General features: G+C 49.5%; 1 protein-coding gene and 1 long non-coding RNA gene across 2 annotated transcripts; one reads left to right on the plus strand and one right to left on the minus strand.

Moving 5' to 3' along the window:
* The first annotated feature begins 962 nt into the window (after window positions 1-962).
* Window positions 963-14,835, plus strand: LOC116095952. Its single transcript, XR_004120774.1, has 3 exons — window positions 963-1,009; window positions 8,186-8,419; window positions 14,292-14,835. It is a non-coding gene; the product is annotated as an uncharacterized LOC116095952 (long non-coding RNA).
* Igfbpl1 (insulin like growth factor binding protein like 1) lies at window positions 6,057-20,880 on the minus strand. The gene is made up of 5 exons (XM_031377294.1): window positions 20,381-20,880; window positions 11,697-11,806; window positions 10,883-10,999; window positions 8,247-8,404; window positions 6,057-6,391 (listed from the first exon to the last, which is right to left on the minus strand). Exons 1-4 carry the CDS (start codon window positions 20,871-20,873, stop codon window positions 8,255-8,257), a joined length of 870 nt encoding a protein of 289 aa, XP_031233154.1. The 5' UTR covers window positions 20,874-20,880; the 3' UTR covers window positions 6,057-6,391; window positions 8,247-8,254.
* Window positions 20,881-21,481: the final 601 nt, after the last annotated feature.

Genomic DNA, 21,481 nt, shown 5'->3' on the forward strand with positions numbered 1-21,481 from the left:
TAGCTCTGAGAGGTTTAATAAACAGCTTATTTGGGCCAGTTTTCCATGAGCATGCCTGAAAGGCCAGACAAGGGAGTATATGTAGGAGCCCAGCCAATCAAGCCTCTGATGCCAAGTCTGTGGCTCCCAATCCACAACGATGATGCTTGAGACTCAGCCACACCTGTCCTGGCCAGCTCTGATACCACCTAGGAACTTTTATTTGTATTGGCACCATTACAAGTATGAGGCTGATCTCTCATGGTCTCCACAGAGAGAAAAAAGGACCTGATTGTAGGTGGACCATTGGGAGAAAGCGAATGAGGCAGACAGCCCTGTGGGCCTGCAAGACAATTTCAGAACAGGAGGACATGCGCAGTGGCAAGTAGGAGTGCAGAGACCAAGACATCATGAGGCCACAAAAGGAAAGGAATGGATTGACCAAGTACCCACAAGGCACCAGCTCACCCAGAGCTCCCATCTGCCCTCGGGTATTCCATGGAGATGCTGTCAACATCTCTTAAACAGCTAGGTAGAGATGACACAACCTGGACCCTCCTTTCTCTCCTCTGCTTGCTCCACTCTGCTCACCCCCAAGGGCAAGGCCTGGCAGGAATGGGACACAAGATCTTGATGGATGAGGAGGTGACAAGACCATTGGTAAGGTGTAGGCTTTCTGGGAGAGGGAAGGGCAGAGCCTGTGAGAACTCAGAGACAAACAGGTAAGCTGTTCCCACAGGAGCAGGGAGACTGGGAAGCTAGGGAGTCAGGGGATAGAGCACTCTGGCCTGCATTCGTAGCAAGCCATACTCCACAGTAGGAAGCCCTGACAGCTATAGGCTCATATTCAATTTCTAAAGGCCACTCTGCTTCCATCAGGACAATGGACTTGGGGCAGCCTGTGTAGGACACTGTTACTCTGCCCATTGTGACATTAGCTTGACCAGGGTGTGGCATAGTGGGAGATCCTGGTCAACCATGAAGCAGGGTAAGGTAATGGGGACAAATTGGTGCAAGAGGAGAGTCAAAGGTAGCCCTTCTGGTTGGGGTGTGTATGGGGTGCCAGCTACTGTAAAAGGGAGCCTTGGAACTGGGGATATAGCTTAGTAAATAGAGTACTTTCTTAGCATATACAAAACACTGGGTTTGGTTCCTAGTGCCACATATAATCAGGCATGGTGACAGACACCTGGAATTTAAGCACTCTAGAGGCAGAGGCAGGAGGACATAAGTTCACAGTCATTTTTGACAATATTTCAAGTTTGAGGCCATCCTAGACTAAATGAGAACCTGTCAGGGGGCAGGGGGGACACATAGGGAACCTTGCTGGAGCAGCAGGCTTAAAGACAAGGGGAAGGTGACCAGCTTATCTATTTAATGTCTTTTATTAAGTGTTGCACTGTGTGCTGGGAATTGTACTAGGGCTGGGGATATAGCAGAGAACTGGACAAAAACTGTGTGAATCCCAATTGACAGAGGAGGGAGACCCTAAGCAAAATACACACAATACAGCCATCCTTCAGTAAGCACAGAGTACTGGTTCCAGGACCCTAGTGGACATACCCATAAGTCTCTCCTGTTGAATGGTGCTGCATCTGCATCTAGCCAGATACATCCTTCCAGACACTTGACCACTTAACCACAATGATGGGCTTTGTGAGAACTCTCTGCCAAGGAGGTGGGGGTGGGGAATGAGGGTGGGGGTGGGGTGGAGATGACCAAGCCCCTCTCAGCTAGGAGGCCACTGAGACAGAGCTCCCAAGGCAGCCCTGACTTATGATGGCATTCACACTGTAGGAGAGCATTAAGCTCCACTGAGCCACTGTGGCAAGTGTGGAGCCGGGCTCCATGTTCTGAATTCATTAAGCTGCAGACACCAGAGCAACGTGGTTTCCCTTAATTAATTAAAATATCACATAATAAGTCTCTCTGATTTAACGTTCATGAGTTCCCAGTGAAGCCCGAGAATGAGGAAAGTCATTAGAGGGGACAGTTCCCTGCCGCACAGCTCTGATTGTCTGGCCTACATCCTCAATCCTGGGAGACAGGAGAGTGGCATTTTCTAAAGATAGGAATTAATTTCATTGCAAAACCTGTAGGAAAACTATCCACCTTACTAAGACCCATCTTTTTGGTAGTCTGGGATAATAAGGGAACACCTTTGGGATTGAGAACAGGCTTTAGAATCACTGTGGTACCCCCTTACCTGTGGAGAAGACATTCCAAGACTCCTCAGAGTCAACTTTCAGACTGTGTTTCCTGTGGAAGGCAGAGGATCTCAGATGTCATTCTTCAGAAGTAACCTTATTTTTTGAGCCAGGGTCTCTCATTGGCTGGCAGCTTGCTGATTAGGCTAGGCTGTCTAGACAGTGAGCCCCAGGGATCTATCCATCTCAGTTTCCCAGTGCTGGGATTACAGGTCTGCCCCACTGAACCCTGCTAATGTTCCTCCTCCCTCCTCTCCCTCCTCCTCTCCCTCCTCCTCTTCTTCTTCCTCCTTCTCCTCTTCTTCCTCCTCCTTCTCCTCCTCTTCCTTCTTTATTTATTTTATGTTATGTGAGTACACTGTAACTGCCTTCAGACACACCAGAAGAGGGCATTGGATCCATTACAGATGGTTGTAAGTCACCATCTAGGTGCTGGGAATTAAACGTGGGTCCTCTAGGAAGAGCAGTCAATGCTCTTAACTGCTGAGCCATCTCTTCAGTCCCATGCCCAGCTTCTTACGTGGGTTCTGTGGATCAAACCCAGGCCCACAGACTTGTGAGGAAAGCACTTTTAGTATCTTCTATGTATTTTTTCCTATACATGCCTATGATAAGCTGAATTTATGGATTAGACATAGTGAGCATAAACAACAATAATAAAAATTATAAGAGCTTAAATATGTTATAATTAAAATTATGTGGATGTTATTGCTTTCTCTCTAAACTTCCTCAGGGCAGCTGGTGGCCCAGCCTTCAACGGGCTCTTGTTTTATTCTCCCACCTAGTGACTTGCATCCTTCTGGTACCTGATCCCCTTCCTCACTCTATCCATGGGGAAAAGAAAGCACAGAGTAGTGAGAGATTATATCACTAAAGTGTATGAATAGTGGGACCTACAAGTTCAGAAGTCTCAGAAGGATCAGGCTGGGAATAGTGGGTGATTAGGGCTGGTTTAAGAACTACTAGTAGGGGGCTAGAGAGATGGTCCAGTGGTTAAGAGCGTCCACTCTTATAGGGGACCTGGGTTCAGTTGCCAGCTCCCACATGGTGACTTACAACTATCTGTAACTCCAATTTCAGGGGATCCGGATGCCTTCTTCTGGCCTCTGTGGGTGTTACATGCAGGTAGTGAGCAGACATGCATGGAAGCAAAACAAAACTAACAAACACCTTCAAGTAGAGCGCTAAGCATGATAGAATACACACCTTTAATTCCAGCACTCTGTCAGCTGAGGCCAGCCTGGTCTACGTATGGATTTCCGGGCCAGCCTCAACTACACAGTGTGAGCCTGTTTCTAAGCAACATCAACAAAACAACAACAGCAAAACAAAAGTCGGGACTAGGTAAGGAGGTAACCACTGCCCAGGTGTGCAAGGTAAGGAGGGCTATGTAGCTAATGAAAACAGCAAAAAGGGGCGAGATGCACACAGGATGACAAAGTGGGAGCTGGATCCAGCCCCTGAAGCTGCATTCCCAGGGTAAAGTGAGCAAGGAGCCCATCCTTAAAAGCATTCACTCATCTCAGAGTGCAGGGGTTGCAACATCATGAAGTCTATAAAAGGGGGGTTGGTTGGGTGTGTAGGTGGGTAATTGTGCCTCCAAATGTTGACAGTCAAAGCATGTGTTCTGGGTCTCGGAAGGGATCATTGAAGCTTTCCCAGAGTGAAAAGCCACTAGGCTGAACAGCCATGTCGAACAGCCACTTTTTTTTTCCACATCGATGAACATCTCAGACAAAGCATCACACATTGTTTACCCATGTCACTCATAAGTGTGACACACAACCCAGCCCCAGAAGGTCTTGACACTCAGTACTCCCACCGGAGCCTCCTGCATCCAGTGCAGATCTGAAGTGACCCAGTGATTATCTCCACATTGTGCCAGCTGCTACAGGGTAAGTGAGGGGCTTCTACCTCCTCCTCCACAGCCAGGTGCCTCCAAGGTGACAGCCTGCTGATGTCATTTTACTGAGCATCTGAGCATGTCATCTCCTACTCAGTTCACAGGGTCTCTAACAGCCGACTCTCAGACATGGAGCTATTCACAATGGAGGCCGCTGAGGGGTACGCTCTAGTGTAGACATACGTAGACCACCTGTGGTAGTTTGAATAGGCTTGTCCTGGGGAGTGGCACTATTTAGAGGTGTGGCCTTGTTGGAAGTGTGTCACTGTGGGCATGGGCTTTAAGGGCTCCTCCTCCTAACCACGTGGGGCCAGTCTTGTTTGCCTTTTTATGAGGATGTAGAACTCTCAGCTCCTGTACCATGCCAGCCTCGATGCTGCCATGCTCCTGCCTTGATGGTAATGGACTGAACCTCTGAACCTGTAAGCCGGCCCCAATTAAGTTTTTTTTTTTAAAGAGTTGCCTTGGTCACTGTGTCTGTTCAGAACAGTTAAATCCTGACTAAGGCATCCTCATTTCTGATTTTCTACAGAGAAAGGCTTTCAATATATTCACTTGAGGACACAGAGGCCCACGAGGGAAGGGGACTTGCCCAGGGTCAAACAGTAAATATGCACATGGGCAGCAAGTTCCAGATTCTCAGGCTTGTGCAATACACAGGGGTGACAACACCCCAGCATTTCAGACTCAGATCTGTTAGGGTTAAAGGAAGAGAGAAGTTCAGCTCTAATGAGAACTCCAAAACACAATGGCAGACGCGAGCAGCAAGTGTGACCAGAAGCCAGGATGAGCTTTGGACCAGGTGAGTGTGGAACATCTCTCCCTGGTTCAAGGTCATCCTGGAGAAAGTGAGCCACGGAGGCAGCTCTCAGTTCTGTCCTGTTCAAAGGCCTTCACATGGGCAGGCCACCTCCTCCCTGAGCCTGGCTGCTGTGTTGAGACTAGGAAGGCAAAAATCCCTGCTCTTCCAGCTGTGGCTAGGCTCATGGACGGGTCAGTGCCTCGTGAACTTTCAGGCCTGGTCACAGTGAGGGACCCCAACCCTGATGTCAAGAACCTGCAGTCAGCTGGCACACACCTTTAATCCCAGCACTTCGGGAGCAGAGGCAAGTAGTTATCAGTGAATTGTGGTCAGCTGGGTCTACAGACGGAGTTCCAGAACAGCCAGGATTATACAGAGAAACCCTGCCTCAAAACAAACAAACAAAAACAAAAGCAAAAAGGAGGGAGGGGAGAAGGAATCTGCTTTTCAGACAAGAAAGCAGATATTCTCCCTTTTTTTTTTTTTTTTTTTTTGGTTTTTCGAGACAGGGTTTCTCTATATAGCCCTGGCTGTCCTGGAACTCACTCTGTAGATCAAGCAGGCCTCGAACTCAGAAATCCTCCCACCTCTGCCTCCCAAGTGCTGGGATTAAAGGCGTGCACCACCACTGCCTGGCTCTCCTTTTTAATTTTCTCCATTAAGACAGGGAGGAAAGCCTTCCGCCTGGGTAAGGACATATACACCGCTCTGCAGTGTGATTCCACCACCTACAGATGACACCTGATGTCCTTTCTCCAGTGTCATGAGCAGAGGTCAGGTGTCTCCTGTTTATTTGCTGGGTTAGCAGGTATCAGCTTGGCCAATGGGTCCCACCTACAGCTAGATCTCCTTGGCACAGGGAGGAGACAGAAGAGCCACTGAGCTGTTCATCGGAGGTGATGACTTTAAAAAGAATGCCAGGGTTATAGTTCTCCAGAGCTATCTCACTCTAGGTGGACTAAAGTTCCCTGGGCCATCTCACTCTAGGGGGGCTATAGGGCCATCTCATTCTAGGTGGGCTATAGGGCCATCTCACTCTAGGTGGGTTGGACCTCAGAGAAGGAAAAACGCCCATCCCAGTCTGCAAGGATAGGGGTACAGGGACCCCCTCCTTTCATAACACACATTGAGTCAGAGTGCCCACTAAGCAGTCACAGACATCAAGTCACGAGTCAGTCGGCATGTGCCTTGTTTTGAGCCCTTTAGAATTACAAACATACAGTGTGTGGCCTTTCTTGGACAGAAAAGTTAAAAAAGAATTGTTCTAAAAATGACACACTCCAAAAGTGTAAAAAAGCTGCATGCACGTTCATCCCCACCCTCCCCCAAGGTCTGCCCCTGCTAAAAACTACATCTGCATAAGAATCTAGTTTGCATTCCCTTAAAAAAAAAACCCCCGTACAAAAGCAGCCATCTACAGGCAGTTTCCCCAAATTTTTCACAGAGTAAAATGATCCATTCCTTGACCGCCATCGTCTTGTGACCAGTGTCTCTGGAAGCCTGGGAAGAAAAGGGGGAGACGTTAGAGACAGGAGCTTGCTCTGTTGTAATGACCTCTGTGTTCAATGGGAGGGTGTGAGGCAGAGGTTCAAATCCCTCCTCAGTGAGAGATGCAGCCAGGGCTGCTGAGGAAGTGGGTCCTGGGGCAGTGAGACTACTCAAGACCAAAGGCTAGATATTCCACACAAGGAGACTGGGGCTTCTAGGAAAGCACTTCTCAAGCTCCCAAAAGCCCCAGTATGGCTGACTGGTGGCAGTAAGCGTGCATTCCCGAGACACATGGCCAAGAGCTGGCTGACAGTGGACGCTGTAGAGGGAGTTCAAAACACGGTTGTAGATCATATTATAAGCTATATAAAACAATTCAAACAATCCTATGTATCAGCTGGGTGCAGTTGTCCCCACCCACAGGTGACTGGGAACTTGGGAAAGGAATCCTTCCTAAGCCAGCTCTAACTGCTAAACAGCCTCAAAGACTCGCTGGCTCCTACAGTTTCTCCGGTGTAAGGAAGTTTCTCCTGCCTGGAAGCTGACTGTACCCCTTGAATTATGGTTTCTCATTTCTCCATACATTACAGGACAGATGGATGGCAGTCCAAGAAAAGTGGTCCAAAGGATCGTGGGATTAAAACCACAGCAAAATCCTGCTTTTAAAATGTTTATCACAGATGGCTTCGCAGCTGAGAGTACTGGCTACTCTGGCAGAGGACCTGGGTCCAGTTCCCAGCATCCACACAGCAGCTCTCGACCATCTGTAAATTAAGTTCCAGGGAATCTAATGCCCTCTGTGGTCTCCACAGGTATTAGGCACACATATGGCACATATACATCCATGCGGGCAAAAAAAATCTAAAAGAAATAGAAATAAAAGAAAGTCAAGAATACCTATCTCTAATTTTTCCTGTTCTATCAGCGTTTGCTGGTCAGTCTCGACAGTGGTTCATGATGGCAGTTCCCAATCCTGGGAGAGGTTCATGCCTTCCTGGCCTTTGGCTCCAGTGAGTGGAGTATGTGTGTGTGTCCCACTTCATCCACCTAGCACAGCTGTGTGTGACTTGCTAGGACCAATGATCCATCAGCAGATGTGACTTCACTTTTGAGCAGAAACCTAAATGAGACCATGTACTTGGCTCCCGCTCCTCCTGTCAGCCACAAGAATGGACATGGGGCCCACACTGAGGTTGCTGCCCTGTCTGATTTGGGTTGAGAAGACAGTGGAGCAGAGCGACAGTCACGTGTCACTTAGATGTGAACAAGAGAGCAACTGTCTGTGGATGTGAGCCAGCGAGTCTGAGGCTGCTTAGCAGTCAGAGCTTAGAAAGGATTCCATTCCCAAGTTCCCAGTCGCCTTCTGGGTGGGGACAACTATAACCAGCTGTCACTAAGTGATGAGGAGGACAGAAGACAGAGATCTGTCCTTTCCCTCCCCAGGTGTGTTGCTGGGCAGCACCAAATGCTGAGGACTGGGATTTTAGGGGTAGAGAGCTGCCCTGGAGGGGGTGGGATGAATACAAAGCCTGGGGCTCCCTGTTGGGACGATTCCATAGTTGTCCACAGTGACACTGTCTGCCTTTTTTCCTCTCTACAGGAAGTAATTCCAGCCATAGAAGCAGAAACAATCTGGCCTTTTCAGCTTGTGGGCCTTCATGCTCACAGCCCTTAGCTTTGCATTCTGGGAAACTCAGAGATGCCTGTGTGGAACATAGCCGAGCTTCCAGATGCCAGCCTTCAGACCTCCCGCTCTCTGCTTTTCCTCAGGTTCCCAGACTTACATCTTTCCCTTCTTTCTTACAGGCCCTCTGATAAGTTCCCTCATGCTATAGGGTGGGAGACAGAAATGGCTTTGGATGTGTACCATGCTCATCACAGGAGGTCACCCGGAACTGAAGAGTAGAGGCTTTTGTATCTGTTCAGATCGAGGACTGTTACCGTTCCGTGGGACTGGGCCTCTCCAATGGCATTGGCTGCATGGCAGTGGTACACTCCTTCATCTTCCTTTCTCAGAGGGTTGATCTAGAAATATAACAGGTGAGTTTCTACGACTGCACACGTCACACTCAAAACTGACCACCTTAGTCAGCGTTCTTGCCTGTTAGGCAGGGTCTCTGGGTGCTCTCAAACTCACTATGTAGCTGAGGATGATCTGGAACTCCTGATTTTCCTATTTCCACTTCCAGAGAGCCAGGATGAGAAGCCTCTGTTACCATGCATGGTTCATGTGGCACAGGGGATCAAACGCAGGGCTTCCTATACTTAGTCCACAAGGACAGACACACACGTTTGCTCCTATTCAGAATCCGACAAGCCACCTGGTTTCTCGTCTTGCCACAGAAGCCAGGCACACAGGGCCTGCTGCTGCGGCGGCTCTTTTTTTAGTGTTTTCTCTGTCATCTCTGCCTTTACTGAGAGCTGCCTGGTCCTTTCACTAAAGGTGACAAGGGCTAATTTTGAGGAAAAGGACAAACATCTACCCACCAGAGAAGACCTCAAATGCTCTTTGTGGAATAGCCTTTCTTTACGAGATAACACCAAAAGACCTTGTTCTTAACTTTCCTCACACATAAAAAAAGAGGGAATATGTTTGATTTGAGAAGGCCACACACACTCAACAGCATTCCAAGTCCGTCTATCAGAAGACATGTTGAAGGGACTGGTATTCTGCTCAAGACACGCTAAGACTGAGTTCTCAGCAAAGAGGAGATTAATTTGCCCCAGTGAGACAAAGAGACAGAGGAGATAGAGGAGGAAGGGAAAAGAGGAAAAGAACAAGGGAGAGGGGGAAGGAGTATTTGTTGTTGGGCAGGGGGAGGGTTGACAACAAAGTCACCTCTAGATAGAAAGACACATAGGAAAATGGCAGTTTGCGAAGGTAAAGAATCCCTGTGTGTGGTGCTTTGAATATTGGCCCAGGGAGTGGGACTCTTAGGGGGTGTGGCCTTGTTGGAGTAGGTGTGTCACTGTGGGGGTGGGCTTTAAGACCTTCCTCCTGGTTGCCTTAAGATCAAGATGTAGAACTCTTGGCTCCTCCAGCATCATGCCTGCCTACACAATGCCATGCATCCCACCATGATGATAGTGGACTGAACTTCAGAACCTGTAAGCCAGCTCCAATTAAGTGTGTTTTCCTTTGTAAGCGTTGCCTTGATTATGGTGTCTGTTCACAGCAATGGAAACCCTAAGACAGAAGTTGGGCCGCCTTTAATTCCAGCACTTGGGAGGCAGAGGCAGGAGGATTTCTGAGTTTGAAGTCTACAGAGTTTGTTCCAGGACAGCCAGGACTACACAGATAAATCCTGTCTCGAAAAACAAAAACACAAACAAACAAACAAAACAAAAAAAGGAGTTGGTCCCAGGGCCTGAGGTATTGCTGTGATAGACCTGACCATGCTTTTGTTTGGAAGAGCGTGGATTTTGGGACTTTGGATTTGGAAAGCTATGGAATGCCTTAAGTGGGGCTTAATGTGCCATCCTAGTAGGGATTTGGAAGACATAGGTGCTGAGGTACACTGCCTCATCTTCCCTACCTGTGAGTCTCCTTGGACAGCTCCATCTTAAAGCCTTAACCCTCCTTACCATATAGCAGCTCAGCCACAGGTGAGCACTGGGACATCTTTTGGGTCCTCTGCAGCAGATTGCTTATCTCTTGGGGGCTATCTAAGCTGCTCCTTGTACTCCAGAGGGTCCCGTGGGAAACTGAAGGGGCAAACTGGGTCTGGTGGCCCACAGAAATGACTCAGAGGGCTGAGGCAACAGGTTAAAGATTTTGAGGTCCGCCTGGGCAACTTAGCAACACCCTTGTCTTAAAATGTTTAACGTTTAAAAATTATATTTATTTGTTTTGCATATATGTGTATATACATACACATGTGTATGGAGATCAGAGGACAACTTGTAGAAGTCAGTTCTCTCCATTCACCATGTGGGTCCTGGAGAGTGAACTCAGGTTAAGTACCTTTATCCACCGAGCCAGGGAGGTCCTGGGTTCACTCCCCAGCAAAACCAAAAGAATAAGAAACAGCTTTAAAAGTGTAACATGCCCTGTGTCTTAGTCAGGGTTTCTATTCCTGCACAACATGATGACCAAGAAGCAAGTTGGGGAGGAAAGGGTTTATTCAGCTTACTTCCACATGGCTGTTGATCACCAGAGGAAGTCAGGACTGGAACTCAAGCAGGTCAGGAAGCAGGAGCTGATGCAGAGGCCATGGAGAGATGTTTCTTACTGGCTTGCTTCTCCTGGCTTGCTCAGCCTGCTCTCTTATAGAGCCCAAGACCTCCAGCCCAGGGATGGCACCACCCACAAGGGGCCCTACCCCCTTGATCACTAATTGAGAAAATGCCCCACAGCTGGACCCCATGGAGGCACTTCCCCAACTGAAGCTCCCTTCTGTGATAACTCCAGCCTGTGTCAAGTTGACACACAAAACTAGCCAGTACACCCTGGGAAGACAAAGGGTGGTTTGTTGATAATATCCAACAACCTGAAACACTCACCAAAATCCAGGATGTGGTCTCATGGTCAGAAGGGCCCCCTCGCACCTGGACAGCTATATTGACATGGTCTCCAGGCAACTCCTCCAACCCCTCAGTGCCCTCTGGAGAGCGCTTGACCTGTTCGATGCAGAGAAGGCATGCACAGTTAAGAAAAAATAATTCGGGGGTGGGTGGGAAGGGATGACCTCTCCCAAGACCTCTGGCCACCTGCATCCTCCCTGGGACTCCAAGGCAGAAACCCAGAAGCCTCTCATTCTTATGCAAATAACTCCACCATCCTTTAAATCTGTATCTATTCGGACAGTGCCCCCTGCTGGAAACTTGGCCAAAGGGTGAAGGGAGGTGGGAACAGCTTGGAATTTCACAGTCCTTATTAGGGCTTTTGGAGCAAGGGACCACTTAAAGTTGTGACAAAGTTGTGACTGCCAGTCTCTCAGAACTGGCCTTCAGTGTTCAGCACAGGATTGAGTCTCGGTCACCCCGCCAAGTCTGTCTATAGCTCCGAACCACAGCAAAGCAGGCTCTAATGACAGAGCGGCTGATAGTATATCGGCTAGCAGAGCTTTCTAGACACCTAAGTGGCCAAGTGAACAAAAGGAATGGGGAGGAATGCAAACCCCAACTTTAGAGAGCATTCTGGGGTGCCAGCTTTGAGGCACGCGGCTGGTGTATCTTTGTTTAATCCTCTGGCCCACACAAAAGATTCCCATGCAAACACACCCACAGGCCCTTCTGATTCTCTCTTCCTCTCCCATGCTCACAACACATGTGCACATGCACACAGGCAAACGTATACATTTTTGAAGAAGATTACCTTCTTCCAGGTGATGACGGGGGTGGGCACAGCCTTCACCTCACAGGAAAGGAACACTTGAGTCCCAGTGACATTGTGAATATCTCGAGGGGGCATGAGGACCACAGGAGCTGGGAGAAGACAAAGGAACAAGCCTTTACCCTGGTAGGTCAGGAGCCCAACGCTGGCCTCTGAGGGCCTTCGAGGAGGTAGCCAAAGGAAAGGAAAAGCCATGTCCAGCGGTCAGTTGGCAGAGCACCGGTTTCAGCACACCCTCTCTCTGAGTACCCCCCAGCACTTCCGCTACCATCTGTGTGTTTATTCCCAGCTTCCTAAAATCTGGCTTTGTGAGTCACACCAGTACTTGTGGGGATGGGGTCCAGAAAAATCTGGCGACAGTCAAAGTTTTCTGAACACACAGTGACCAAAATTTAATTCAAACGAGGAGTGAATGTGGCATGCTCTGGTGGTGTTCACAGGTCGTACTGCCATATAACTTCGTGGCGGTCCTGCCTTCAGAGCTTAGAGCTTTATGCTGCACACCATCCATCATACCACTTCTGACAACACTGCCAGGATTGACGCGCCACAGACCTCTCAGCTCAGACTTTAGACAGCTGCGTGAGACAAACTGTAGGGGTTTGTGGAGTTTTTTGTTAGCTTTCTTCTTACTGTATGTGCTTCCTGCTCTTACAGAAAACATGGCTGAATGGCAGAAAACAAAGATATTTTTAAAAGACTGGGTCTCCTTAGCCTAGGCTGACCTCAATCTCTCCACATTGCCAAGAATAACTTCAAACTTCCTATTCTCTTGCCTCAAGTCCCAAGTGCTGGGTTTAGAGCTGTGTGACATCCGCTGGTTTATGTGGTGCTGGGAGTTAAAGTCAGGGTTTTATACACACTAAGCAAGCGCTCCAGTCCCCTTCTGACATTTGGTAGTGTATATTTGTATGAAGGGTGTCATAAAAATAAAAATATCAATCAATTTTGAAAAGTATTGAGGATACTCTACATCCTGAAATACTGATGCCAGCCAAGATTTCATTCATTTAAAACATCTTTTAAAATGTTCAATTTTATGTATATGTCTATTGCTTGCATGTATGTCTGTGCGACACATGTGTATCCAGTGTTTGCAGAGGCCAGAAGAGAGTCAGATCTTCTGGGACTGGAATTGTAGATGGTTGTGAACTGCCACGTGGTGGCTAGGAATTGAACCTGGGCTCTCTGGAAAAACAGCCAGTGCCCTTAACCATTGAGCCATCCCTCCAGCCCCCAAGTCTGAGTTCTTTACGTGAAACTAAACAAGCACATCTGTCTCATTAGGACTCAACACTGTTCTTGTGTTCAATGGATAGTAAAAAATTATTAAAGTATATTTCATTACAATTTATTATCAATAAGTGTTTGATGCTTATTGTATATACTCCATACTCAGGGTTACACAGGGATTTTTCAATGGAAAAGGTTCAAGAACCCTGAGGGGTAGTATCAAGTCAAGTTACCAAGGTTGGAGCTGCTAGCAGCTGCTTTTCTGCCTCTGAGTACAAAGGGCTCAGAGAGGAGAGGTGTGAGGTTTTTTTTATTTAAGAGGACCTGAGACCCTGTAGCACAGGCTAAACTCTTAGTTTACCCTTCACACACGGCTTCGTTCTACACCACGGATCTGTTAGGCATCAAGTCTCATCCAGGGGTACCCTGATGCTCAGGATTTGGAGCTGAGACAGGGTTTCTTTGTGTTGTCTTGGAGCTTGCTCTGTAGACCAGACTGGTCCACAACTCACAGAGACCTGCCTGCATCTGCTTCTCAAGTGCTGGGATTAAAGGTGTGTGCTACCACTGCCTAGCCAGTGCTCAGGGTTTATTACCCTTACTCTGGGCCCAACTCCGCAGGAAGATGTACTACCAATCCTGTAGGCCTAGCTACACAGTCAAGTCTTAAACAAGGCGTCTGTTTGTCTCTGACCAGATGCATCACAGCTGGCCTTAGGGTCCAGGAGTCTCTACCTACTCTCCCCTGTGCCAGAGACCAAGTCCAGCCATGAGGTCTGGCAAGACAGAGGCCTGACCAAGGGAAGGCAATCTGTTCTTGCCTCTTTGCTGGTGACTTGAGAAGAAGAACCCCCTGTTTCTCCTGGTTTCAGAGTAACCAGCCATGGAAGGAGAGCAAGAGCCAGGGGCAGGTATGGCAGACAGACAGCTAGAGGAAGAAAACATGAAAGAGAAATACCACCATTCTGGGGCCAGCAAACCAAACAGTATGGAAGGGCCTATGCCCACAGGGATACAGCTGCAATAGAACCAGAGAACAAAGGGAGAGAGACCAGAGAGGGACAAGGTTGGTCACACTATAGAATCCAGGGGCATAAGGACACAGAGAGAAGAATTACAGGCAGTATGAGCAGCTCTGTGGATTCTGGGAATCAAACCCAGGCCCCTCCAGACACAGTGAAACAGACGTTGTCCAGCCAGTGCCTGAGCAGGGACAAGTTCATACAGCCTCATTTGCATACCTCCAGGAATGAAGAGCTCACTACCTACAGAGCTGAGCCCCTGGAGGGCCCTATGGTGAGCTCATTCTCACTGCAGCTGCTTCTGTCTGTCCTCTGTTCTCAGCACCTGATGACAGGGCTGGAGCCCTTGGCGCAATGGCTCTCCAGTGACTGCCTGGCCCATGCTAGGCCACCTGCCCCTTCCAATCAGCCACACTTTCAGCTCTGCCTACATGACTGTTCTTCAAAGAGATGTCCAAACCCATATCCAAGAGTGCAGCCAGCGGTCTGGTCTTGTAAAGTCTCCTAACTTCCAACAGCCCTGAACAAAGCCCGAGACTTCCAACATGCCCTGCAGCCACGGACCTTACACAAGTAGTTGTCTGGCAGAAGCCCCATCTGCCACAACAAAGAGGGGCTAATTTATTCACATTCTCCTCCTGCCAACACCTCCTCAGTGACACTGGCGCTTACACAGGCAAGCCTGTCCCCAAATGGCTGTGGGACGGTCATACCACCTCTGATTCCAGGGCCTTCAGTGGGTTCCAGAGGGCCGCTTCATCAACGTGTTTCACTTTTCTTCAAGTAAAGTCATAAATTTTAAATGAGACCTCATCGCTTCCTTTCAAACCTAAATGAATAAACCAGTAAATCACATTTCCTGCTTGCTCCCAGAGAGCCTCTCCCTCCCTCTCTTTCAATAACTACAATTAAGAAGGGCTGTCTGGGGAAGGCTGACTCTGCCAGGGCTTTCACGGCAGGAAATGCCATTTCTTTTACAAAAGAGTCCTTCTGCTTTCCGTGTTATAAGGACCTTTCCCGACACATGTATTTATCTATAAATTTGCATGCTGCACAACTCATTCTGGTGAGCAGATCCATGTTGAACTGATGCATACCTTTTACATACAGTTGGGAAGTCACCGTTGGAACCAGAGCAGTTCTGTGACCTTGGAAGAGTTCCTCAGGTGGTGTGGTGTCAGTCATCTTCTTTTAATTTGAATATATCTGGCATTCAATTTGTGTTCTTACCCATAACAGCTTTACAGAGTCAACAACCACCAAGAAAAGTGACACCATGTAACAAGTCAACAACCACCATGAATAGCCACATTGTTGCTGGCAGCTTACAGCTGGTAACTCCTCCCTTTCCAGCAATTTTATCAGATGTCAGTAGGGGGCGCTGTTCAAGCTCAATGGTCGGGGAGATGTGATCTCTTTTTGGTTCTCCAGAACAAACGGGAACTTCTAACTTAACACCACCTTGTCTTTCCCCCAGGAAGGTTCTTCTGTACCCTCACACCAGCCCTGAAAGATAAGTGTTCTAACTCCCATTTTATAGCTGGGGGTTAAAGCTCAGAAAGGTGAAGGACCTGGAGAAATAGGGACTCAAATTCATGCCATTGTTATCTTGGTGGTGGCTCCACCCTAAAAGGAGGGTTCCCAGGCATAGTGGTTTTTTGGGAGGCCTCACGGCTTACAGGGTACAGTCAGAGAGTCATGACTTATGTCAAGTCAAGGACACAGAGCAAACTCAACAGAGAGGATATCAGGGAAGGGAGCCACACACCAGCTCCTGGGGAAACTACACAGGGCACAGCCATGTCCAGAGACACAACTGTGAAATGCTGTCTAATGGGGAAGCTCACCGGAGGTCAGGGCTTTAGTAGGGGCTGGTCACGCAGGTACTGAGTTAGGAACCTAAGTCTCAGATTCCTAGATGGTTGGATAAGTAGCCCCTAAGGCTCATGTGCTGGAGGCTGAGTTTCTTGGTTGGTGTGACAGTGGGGCAACAGCCTCTTCAGGAAGCAGAGCCCAGCAAGAGGTCTTTAGGTCACCAGAGGTGCCATCTCAGAGGGGACAGTAGGGCTCTAGTAGCTTTAGTCTCTCTCTTCTGCTTGCTGGCTTGGGAGGTGAGCAGTGTGCACCACACACTCCTGTCGAGCTGTGCTGTTCTTGCCAGGGGGCTGAAAGAGAACATGGGGCTCTCGATTCTGAACTGGATCCCCCAGAGCCACGAGCCAAAGCAAAGTCACTCTGACATGTTCACTGCAGGTATTTCATGGTGATGAAATGTGAACACAGGTGTGGACCACAATTTTTTTTTTTTAATTTTATGTATATGAAACACTATAGCTGTCTTCAGATACACCAGAAGAGGGCGTCGGATCCCATTACAGATGGTTGTGAGCCACCTTTCTATTGTGCTGAATCTGCTTGCAGCCCTCTGCTGACCTCTGGTGACAGGGCCTATCTGGTGACACTAGAGGCCATGATCCTTATCCCTCAGGATCGCCAGAGCTCAGAGAAACTGCAGTGGCTCAATGTCCTGCAGGCTGGAGATGGACCATAGCCATCTTCAAAGAGCCCAGGACCCAGCATCTCTCACCCCACTGTTGTCAGGGCTGTCATCGTGATGGAAGGAGCAGCTTTTCCTTCCCGTCTACCTTTGACTGGAGTGGCTTTCCTGGAAGGTCAGCTCTTGGCCAGTCCAGATGGATCAGTTCCATCTTTCTAACTTTGCCCTACTCAGTGCTTGCTCCCTTCTGCTCACATTCAGCCCAGGACATTCATGATGGTATAACGCCACCCATCCCAGGCAAGGTGCAGGTCATGGTCACTCTGTGTGGTCAGAGTGGTCCCAGTGGACCCAGTACCACTGGATAGGCAGACTCAGCTGTCTGGGAGCCTGAGTGCTGTCCACTGGTGCATAGGCGGGTTGTGAACCATTGTCTGCTCGGGAAGAGAACAACACTGTCCTATGCCCTCTGGGATGCGGGAACATAATGCTGGTGTCTGCGTTAGCTCTATGGGTCTGCACAGATCAAAGGATCTGTGTTATTGTTACTGCACGTGGTGATCTGTCTCCCTACCCCTTTCATTAAATGGGTCCTTGGTGGCTCAAATGAAAGATTGTCCCAGGTGCCTCAGTGATTTAAGTTAATAGTGCCAAAGTCATCCCCCAGGAGACTATCTGCTTGTATTAAGACACACACAAGCAAAGACTTTAATGATCAACATGCAGAACAGGCTTGATAATTTATGCTCATAATCACGGCTGGATGTGGAAGGAGCTCCAGTTTAATCCCAACTGCCTGCAGCCTGTGACTCAAATCCCCTCCCTTGGCATTCCTGAAAGGCTTTGGAACACGAGGGAGGCCCCTTTCTTTGTCCCTCTCACAAAGTGGCATTCGCCCGCCTCTCCTGGTTACCTGGTAACACGTACCTCAGGCTTCTAAATGGATCAGGAATTCCAACCAAGGTGAATTTTCTAAGCTCCAGGAGATCCGGCTCTCAGAGAAGCTGCTGGGGCTCAAAGGCCTGCAGACTGGAGGATGACAGCGATCTGCCAAGAGTCGGGAAAACCGACCTGGACCCCTGTCTCAGCTGGGGCCAGCCCTGTAGCACCAGGAAATCCCCCTGGGTGTGCCTCAGTGTTCCTTACTATTAAGGCAGTGGTTCTTAACCTGTGGGTCGAAACCCATTTGGGGGTCAAATGAGCCTTTCACGGGTGTCACCGAAAACCATTGGGGAAATACAGATATTTACATTACGATTCATAACAGTAGCAAAATTACAATTATGAAGTAGCGATAAAATAATTTTATGATCGGGGTTCACTATCACCTGAAGGACTGTATTAAAGGGTTGCAGCATTAGGAAGGTCTAGAAACACTGCCTTAAGAGGATGGGTAAGATCCCCTCGCTCTGGTGGTTGCAAAAATCAAGTACAACAATAAGTACAAAGGCGAAGTCTAACAATAAAATATTCATACACAGGCCCTCCGGGTACAAAGATCAAAGGGCGCTCTAAATATTAGGCAGTGGGCAGTTCTGAGCAAAGGCTTCTGGGAAGGGCAGTTTGCCACCTCTGTCCCCTGGAAGCATCACAGAGACACTGCCACCACTGAGAAGGAGGTAATCAATACTATGAACCATCACTCCATTAAAGTGAGGTGCCTGGGAGGAGCTGAGGAGTGACTGTCACCAACACGGAAGTAAAACTGTCTGTTTCTCTTCAAACAGGGTCCCCTGGGGCTTTGTTAAAAGTGCTCCCGCTGTGTCTTTTGAATTAAAGATGGCTTTAGGGCAGCCCAGAATGAGGTGCAGCCAGAGTAGGGAAACAGTCCCCTGTGCACGGGTGCCCATACCTCCCTGAGACACAAGGACAAGGACCACACAAGCTTGTGAAGACAAGAGGTGACAGGGAGACATCATCAGGTCTGAGGTGGGTGACAGAAACCGGGTGGAAAGGACAGCTGGGTTCAGGAGTGCTGAGGCTTGCCACTAATGAGGTCCTGCAAAGTGGCTTCTGAATTGCTCCCATTGGCTCTGAGGACCGCTTTATTCTCCAGGCTAGAGCCCAGGGCGGGCCTGAGAGCCCGCAGAGAGTCCGGGGGCTGGCACATTTACTTGTCATTTGGTAATTTTCAGTGAATTAGGGGTGTGGGCTTTCCATCTGCCATCTGTCTGTACTCTGGTAACCATAGCAACCGCCATCTGCCTGACTTAATATTATCAAGTCCAGTCCTGAAAGAGTGCTGGACAAGGGGTTGGGACCTGGGAGGTGGCAGCCTTAAGTGGACACCATGGACCAGTCCCCTGCGTTCTCTCGGTCTGGGTCTCCTCTGTTCAACAGCAGCTTTGAGCCGTATGTCTCAAAGGGCTCTTTCCCCTAGGAACGAACGTTGTCACTCCAGGAAAAAAAAAAATCACCCAAGCCCATCAGCACTGGGAAGCTTTGGGGAGCCTGGTCAGCATTTCTTCTGTGTCCTGTGTGTGCCATTAGTGCTACCTGTCTCAGACAAAGAGAACTGCGGGTGAACCAACTGCTGAGGAGGCAGATTGTAAAAACAGTGACAGAGCTACGAGGGGGAAAGGCGGGACTCTGTTGGTGCATGGGGCAGACACAAGCATTCCAAGCAGAGCGGGCACCAACAATGGCTCCCCGGGAGCTGCTGGGCCTGGACCAGTGTCACTGGACAAGCCAGGAGCTACCCAGGAGAACCCCCCAGTCAGCACTGTCCCCCACTGGAGCCTGGATTGGGAAAGAGCCATAGTGGCTTTTCTGTGTCACCCGGCCTGCTTTGGCCCCTCACTGAGATGCACATAGTCCTTGTCTCTGTGTACAGTGGACTTCCTGCCCCATGGCCAGTGGTCCACCAGAATCCTGGATGTGAGCACATTTCCATGGGATGTTTGGAGGGAGAAGAGACGAGCACAATGCCAAGTACTATCTGAGGGCTGGAAAGAGAGCCTCCAGGTGTCTTTCTTGAAGCATCTAGCTTTAGATGTCCTTAACTTGGGCATCTGGCTTAGATGTCCTCTCTCAGCTCAGGCCAGAAATCTCCAGAAGCCTGAAACACAGGCTTCCTGGCAGCATCCTGGGTACTGCCCAACTACCACACTTAGCATGCTGAGCTCCCCACTATCCTGTCCAGACGGAATACACAGGCTGTTTCTCAGAGCTCCTGATCAAGTCAACCCCCCCCCCCCCCCCCCACACACACACACAGGCAAAGGAGGCTAGCTCCTCTAGACATCCATAGACACTAATGGTTTTTTTGTTTTTGTTTTTGTCTTTTAAATGATACAGGACAGTGATCAGTTAGGGCACTAGGGGCACTTACAGTGTGGTGTTAAAAACAGTTAACCTTTGACATCCCCAGCAGTTGGTCGTTTTCTATTGATTTCCTTAAAGCAGTAACCTTCAGATTATGTGCCCTTTAGACTTGATCAGCCTCTCTGGTCCCACGATCTTTTCATGTTTCCAAAGGTGTAGCCCTTTTTGGATGGAAGCTTCTCGAAGCCCTACGTCTGAGACTCACTGGATACCCAGGATTCCGGTGCTCTGTCTTGGTGATTCTTGAATCCCATGTGGGACTCCCGAACTCTGGGAATCTTCACCTTCCTTTATCCATTCAAACTATCCACCAGGACCCGGATCCACTTCAATCCCCATTTTCAAATAACTGCAATAGTAGGTTCTTAAGCATTTACATCCCTGTTTGTTCTAGGGCTGAACTCTTCAAGAAGTGGATAAGGCAGCAGGCAGGGTGTAGGAGGATGCGAAACCCTGCTCCTGAAGGGGAAACTGAGGCCCAGGTAGTGTTGTCCACTTTTGTACAATGAAATTCTTTGTCCTACACCCTAGAACATTGGGGTCCCGCTCTTCCCATTCTCCCGGGTCTTTCTAGGTCAAATCCCACTCACCGAATTCGCAGGGCCCATCGCGAGCCTTGTGTAGGTGGCCACGGTGCGCGCGGGGTGCATGTCGGGCGCGCAGACGTAGCGCGCAGATGCTGGAGTAGGAGCGGCCGTCGGAGCCACAGACCGCGCCGCGTTGCGCGCACACGCAGAGCCCGGTGCCCTCGGGCGCCGTCCCCGAGGCGCGACTAGCACACACCAGGCCAGGGCCGCAGCGTGCGCCCACTCGTCCCCCGCAACTCGCACCCTCGGCGCCCAGGCAGCGCGCGCAGCAGCCGCACTCGTCGCGTGCGGAGATCCAGGGCTCTGGGCAAGGCGAGGGCGCAGGGCAGCGATCCTGCTGGCACGGGCTGCACTCGGGGTGTCGTCTACCCGCGTCGCGGAGCCCGAGACCCCCGGCCAGTGACGGCAGGAGCAGGAGCAGCAGCTGCAGACGCGGCATGGCCGGCTCCCAGACGGACCGCAGCAGCGCCTCTGCTCCGCTTAGCGCTCGGTGCATGCAAAGCCACCGCGCCCGCCCCGCGCCCGCTGATTGGCCCGGCCCGCACCGCGGGGCGCCCCTCGGCCCGGGACCAGCGTGGCGCGGCCCAACCCGCTCTCCGAACTGCAGAGAAGTATCCAGAACAACTCTGCCGCCCTCGATTGAGCTCTGGGAAGACTCAGCAAGGTCCAAAGGCAACTTGTCCACGGGCCTTAAAATTTTTTTTAAACATTTATTATGATAAATAAGTACACTGTAGCTGTCTTCAGACACACCAGAAGAGGGCGTCAGATCTCATGGGTGGTTGTGAGTCATCATGTGGATGTAGTTGCTGGGATTTGAACTCAGGACCTCTAGAAGACTAGTCAGTGTTCTCTTACCCGCTGAGCCATCTCTCCAGCCCCCAACCCCTTAAAATGTTATGACTCAGTCTTCCCACCAGGATGCCCTATTTTAATTTGCTCTCTTTCTAGTTTTGTTTAGCAAAGGGAATCTCTATTTTAAGAGGCCAGATTTTACAAATGGGTGGAGAGATTTTCTTCCCTGATCGAATACTCAGTTCCCCGGCCCCGTTTCCAGTGGCCGCTCTGGCTATCGGGTTCTTGGGTATGTTTTCAGGAATCCTC

This window comes from Mastomys coucha, unplaced genomic scaffold (genome assembly GCF_008632895.1).
Source record: "Mastomys coucha isolate ucsf_1 unplaced genomic scaffold, UCSF_Mcou_1 pScaffold18, whole genome shotgun sequence".
NCBI classification, from domain to species: Eukaryota; Metazoa; Chordata; class Mammalia; order Rodentia; family Muridae; genus Mastomys; species Mastomys coucha.